The 5,010-nt window shown below is 42.6% G+C and overlaps 1 protein-coding gene across 1 annotated transcript; it reads left to right on the forward strand.

The window, feature by feature from the left end:
* The first annotated feature begins 2,465 nt into the window (after positions 1-2,465).
* Positions 2,466-3,263, forward strand: LOC108366047 (serine protease SP24D-like). Its single transcript, XM_017620310.1, has one exon. The coding sequence runs from the start codon at positions 2,466-2,468 to the stop codon at positions 3,261-3,263; it is 798 nt and encodes a 265-aa protein (XP_017475799.1).
* The last annotated feature ends 1,747 nt before the right edge of the window (positions 3,264-5,010 follow it).

Raw genomic sequence — 5,010 nt, forward strand, 5'->3', positions numbered from 1 at the left:
CGTTCGCCACAAAACGGGGTTTCAGACAGGGCGACTCCCTTTCATGTGACTTCCTTAACCTGATGTTGGAGAAGATAATAAGAGCTGCAGAACTGAACCGCTCAGGAACNTTACGCGTTGGCGACGGCGAGTACCGCAGACGATGGAACGATGAGCTGTATGAGCTTTACAACGACATGGACATAGTGCAGCGAATTAAAATACAGCGGCTCCGCTGGCTTGAACATGTCGTTCGAATGGACATCGACACTCCTGCTCTGAAAGTATTCAACACGGAACCCGCTGGTGATAGCAGAGGAAGAGGGAGGCCCCCACTGCGATGGAAAGACCAAGTGGAGAAGGACTTGGCTTCACTTGGCATTTCCAATTGGCGTCAGTTGGCACAGAGGAGAAACGACTGGCGTGCTTTGTTGAACTCGGCCAAAACCGCTTAGGCGGTTACAGCGCCAAAAATTAAGAAGAAGAAGGAAGCGCGGGGAGGCTCCAAGGTCATTGCGTATGCTCATGACCTTGCGATGGTTGTGATTTTCCACAAACTATGTTAATCGAAAGGCGGACAAAGGAGAAAGGCCTACGTGTTTACCCAGAAAAAACTTATCAGGTTCTCTTTACCAGGAATTACAAAATCCCCTCACTTCAGTTCCGTGCCGTAATCAATAAGATTCTGAAGCTAGGGGAGTCCAAAAAATATCTGGGGGTAGTAATGGATAAAAAGCTGAACTGGGAACAGAATATACAAATAATAATATAGATTGGCGCTTACACATATGTTAGTGTTTGGCCGAGCTTCTCCTCCGACTTGTGGCGTGCGCCTTGATGTTGTCACACAAAGCAGAAAAACCTACAGTTTTACGCCGAACGGCGATTGTATTTTTATGAGAAGCTGTTTTTCATGGCAGAAATACACTCGGAGATTTGCCATTGCCTGCCGAGGGACGACCGCTGTTAAGAAAAAACCTTTTTTCTATATTTTTTGCGATGTTGCTTTGACCAGGGTTTGAACCCAGGCGTTGCGCGCACTGCTTACCACTACACCACAGTGGCCGACAAATACAAAAAATATACAAAAGCGCATTTAAAAAGCGACGATAACCCTCTACTGCTGCAAGGAGGCGATTGCGCGTAGCTGGCGCTGTCCCAAAGCATCATGGATTGGCTATACACGGTGGTTATTCTACTATGTGAGGTTTTGGTATAGTGGTCTCAACAGGAAATCTACAACTAAAGCACTCCAAAAAGTGCAAGGGTTCAGGATTCTTTGAAAACCTAACCGATATAGCCGAGGTAGGTATACGGAATCTTCTGGGTTTCGCGGAACCCACACGATTATTTCGGTATCACAATGGGCCCATGACGTAAGGGCCTATGTGTGCTAGTGAGGTCACTGGCAGCAACTTCAACCTAACCCAGGTTAGGTCAGCCAAAAATTTTGGCCACCATTCCAGAAAATTGGTTTTTCTAACAGAATTCCAGACAGAATCGACTGCTATCTTTACGGACGTGTCAAAGCTCCTCCATAAAGTTGACCACTGCAGCGTTTTTTAGGTCGAATGATTAGCTATACGAGAGTACGCCTTATCCGTCACTATTTATTCTGACAGCCAATCAGAGATTAAATCTCTGCCGAATGCAGAAATAACTTAAGCAAGCTGGAAGCGAAAGTTACTATTAACGTGTTATGGGCACCCGGGCACAGGGAAATACCGGGAAACTGCGCGGAAGACTAGCTTGCGAGGGGGAGAACTATATATTTTTATTGACGGAAGAACCAACTTGTTCCATTACTTAACGAATCTGGCCATATATTAATGAGGAAAGATCCAAAACTCTGCCGAAACACTGCCCAATGTCACCCCGCTAAAGATTTGTGTTGTGTGTGAGTGTGTAGAGCAATATGTCTGCCACCATCCCGATTTGTGTTGTGTGTGAGTGTGTAGAGCAATATGTCTGCCACCATCCCCATCTCTGACAAGGTCAAGAATTGCTATTTGTTTTAACTGATCTCGACTCTGCTGACACCTGCGACCTAATAGTTGCAAAACAATTAATCTAATTAGCCTAAGTGTGTCCCAGCGTCCTGTGAAACTTCCGGGATTAGCTGAAATAGAAATCCACTTCCATAGCGTCGCAAAGTGAACTTAATATCACCAAAAGTAATTAGTGACTTTATTCCCAGCTATAGAAATTCATAAACAGTATACTTATTCAAGTGAAACGCATTATTTGAATATTTACCTAACACGCTTTAATAAGTTAAAAACTTCAATTAAAGTAAAGAATTTTGGAAACTTTGTTGTTATCTCATCTTAGTCATAGGCAAATTTGTTTCGAAAAGTCAGTCGGGTAGGTAATAAATTAATGCACGCGCTTGAAAATTCCATTCGAATCTTTTACATATAAGCGCTAGGAAATAGCTGAACAACGTCAGGTGCTTAGTTCTCTTCATCGACGCAGTTGTAGTTAATATGGTAAAGAAAAGTATTTCCATCAAAACATATTTGATCTTTTGTGCATTCGCTGTCTTAAAATTAGTCCTGTGTGAGACTAATGTTGCTGTTTATAGACAAAAGCCTCAGTCACGTATTTATGGTGGTCGAACGGCAGCATCGGGACAATTTCCATATCAGGTACTGCTAAATTGTAGAGCAAATGGTCAGATAAGAACATGTGGTGGTGCAATTATTTCGCGGAATTATATTTTGACGGCAGCACATTGTGTTGAAGATTACGAGTATACACCAGAGGATATAACTGTTCGTGCGGGCTCTGTCATGTATGATGAAGGAGGCGTTTTAGAGGGTGTTTCGAAGGTGACAATACATCCTCAATATCACAATTTTACCAACGATATCGCTATACTAAAATTGAATAGCCCATTGAAGTACAACGAGGCAATAAAATATATAAGACTTGGAAAAACGCAGGTACCTGAAGGTGCGTCAGTTACCGTGAGTGGCTGGGGTCTATCACCCGTTGGTACATTGCCTGAACAGTTGAAATACAATACGGAGTATACTATCAGCCATGAGGAATGTGAAAATGCGATAGGTACTTTGGCGCAATCAATGAGATGCTTTAAAAAACGAGTAGGCAATGGCATCTGCGAAGGTGATTCCGGCGGTCCGGCAGTTTATGGCAGTGATCTTATAGGTGTGGCTGCATTTACCGTGAATGGTTGCGGCAGCAACTTGCCCGATGTGTATACGGATGTGGTTGCAAAACGAAATTGGATACTTCAACATATTAAAAGTCAGAAACTTTAAGCGAGTGAAATCTATTGGCGCTGTTCTGGTTTACTTAAATTTTGTGAAAAAATAATAGAACATCTAGTCATATTGGAATCGTGATATTTATGTGAGATCGAAAACTGGAACAGGCCATATGTAAGTATGTATTTATATATTTGTACGCAAATAAATATTTGGACGAATTCAGAGCACTTGAGAATGGTTTTTTGATTTTTATTTACACAGAATGTTTTCAAATATTTTTTAATTTTGTTTCGTCAATTATTATTTGTGCTTGGCAAAGTTTTTCCCCAGCATTTCCAGCATTCCTAGCTGGGTTAGGTTAATTAGGTTAGGTAGTGGCTTTGCGATGACCATTTATGTCCTTAGGTTAGGTTAGGTTATCTTGGCTGTCCCCATCTACTGTGTGCCCATTATGATGCCACATTAAATACTACTTAAGTGCCTTCTCACACCTTAGAAGTAAAAACAATGAAGCGTACAATATCGTGAACTGAATCCAGTTCGCCAAACATTCAAAAGAATCGTGGAGAAACGAGCATCGACGAGCCCTCGCCAATGCAGGACAGTGGCATAGATAATGCGCTACGATTTCGATTTCCTGCTCTTCACGGCAGCTACGACAGTAGACCTTTGGTTGCATATCCGTCCTGCCAGCGTGGGTTCCTATCAGGTAATGCCCGGTGAAAAGTCCAATTATATGCCGCAGTAGTGGTCGCTACAATCGGAGTAGAGGGATAGATTTACGCTTATACAAACTAGGCCAAATATGCCGTGCTATCCTGCACGTAGGTTCCGCAGACCATCTTGTATTTGCTCGCTCGATAGAATTATTCTCCAAACAGAGTTTGCAGGAAGATAGCAGCATGCCCGCAACTTGAGCAGTACTGATTGCTGACAGTAAGGTGCCTTTCCTTGCCAGTTCATCCGCAATAAAGTTGACCGTTACATCTCTATAGCTTGGCAACCATACGAAATGAGTGAATTATCTCTTTTCCAGCTCATTTAGGGTACGTCAACATTCCATTACAATTCTCGATGCCGATTTATCACAATTAATTGCTTTTATAGGTACCTGGCTATCGGAAAAGATAGCTACTGTGTGCAAATTAATAGAAGAATCGATCAGCCATCTTGGATCTGCGTTTATTGCCGTAAGTTCAGCTTTAAAAACGATGCAGAGATATGGAAGACGAAAACTGAGGCTAAGTGAGAGTACTTGCGAGTATACTCATTTCCTATCTTCAGATCCAACTTGGAGCCACGAATGCAGTGGCTGCTTGAGGGTATCCATGTTTGAAAATGATACCTCAGTCCAGTGGGCAGGATTGTGTAGTCCGGACGCTAAGAGACTGCTGGAATATATTCCAGAATTAATAGTATCCGAACCTCGTATCACACCACTTGATCAGCGCGTTAAGTCAATAGCATTACATCTTTCTTGTAGTCTTTAGTCGGTGTTGTTCGTTTGCATTTTATTGTAGATTTATCCACGGACGGCCACCAGACCGTGATGCCGTAAAACACTCCGTACATCCAAATTACAACATAAGGCTTCAAGCCGTATTTTATCCTCTATTGCTTATTTACAGGCCTACAGGCAGTTATCGCCTTCTTGCAACGCTCTTTCACATTGCGCAGCCAAGTTAGATTTCTGTCCAAAATAACGCCCAGATATTTAAGTTCCTCTGAAACAGTCAGCGTAGCAACGTTTAAGGTAGACTCTAAAAGGGCAATACTGGCACTCGTCTTTCAACTCACC

Source organism: Rhagoletis zephyria, unplaced genomic scaffold (assembly GCF_001687245.7).
Source record: "Rhagoletis zephyria isolate East Lansing unplaced genomic scaffold, Rhagoletis_zephyria_1.1 Rzeph_scaffold_02118, whole genome shotgun sequence".
Classification (NCBI taxonomy): domain Eukaryota; kingdom Metazoa; phylum Arthropoda; class Insecta; order Diptera; family Tephritidae; genus Rhagoletis; species Rhagoletis zephyria.

Bases quoted from the DNA above. Each gene is read 5' to 3' on its own strand.
- LOC108366047 (XM_017620310.1), top strand. From the start codon at position 2,466: ATGGTAAAGAAAAGTATTTCCATCAAAACATATTTGATCTTTTGTGCA.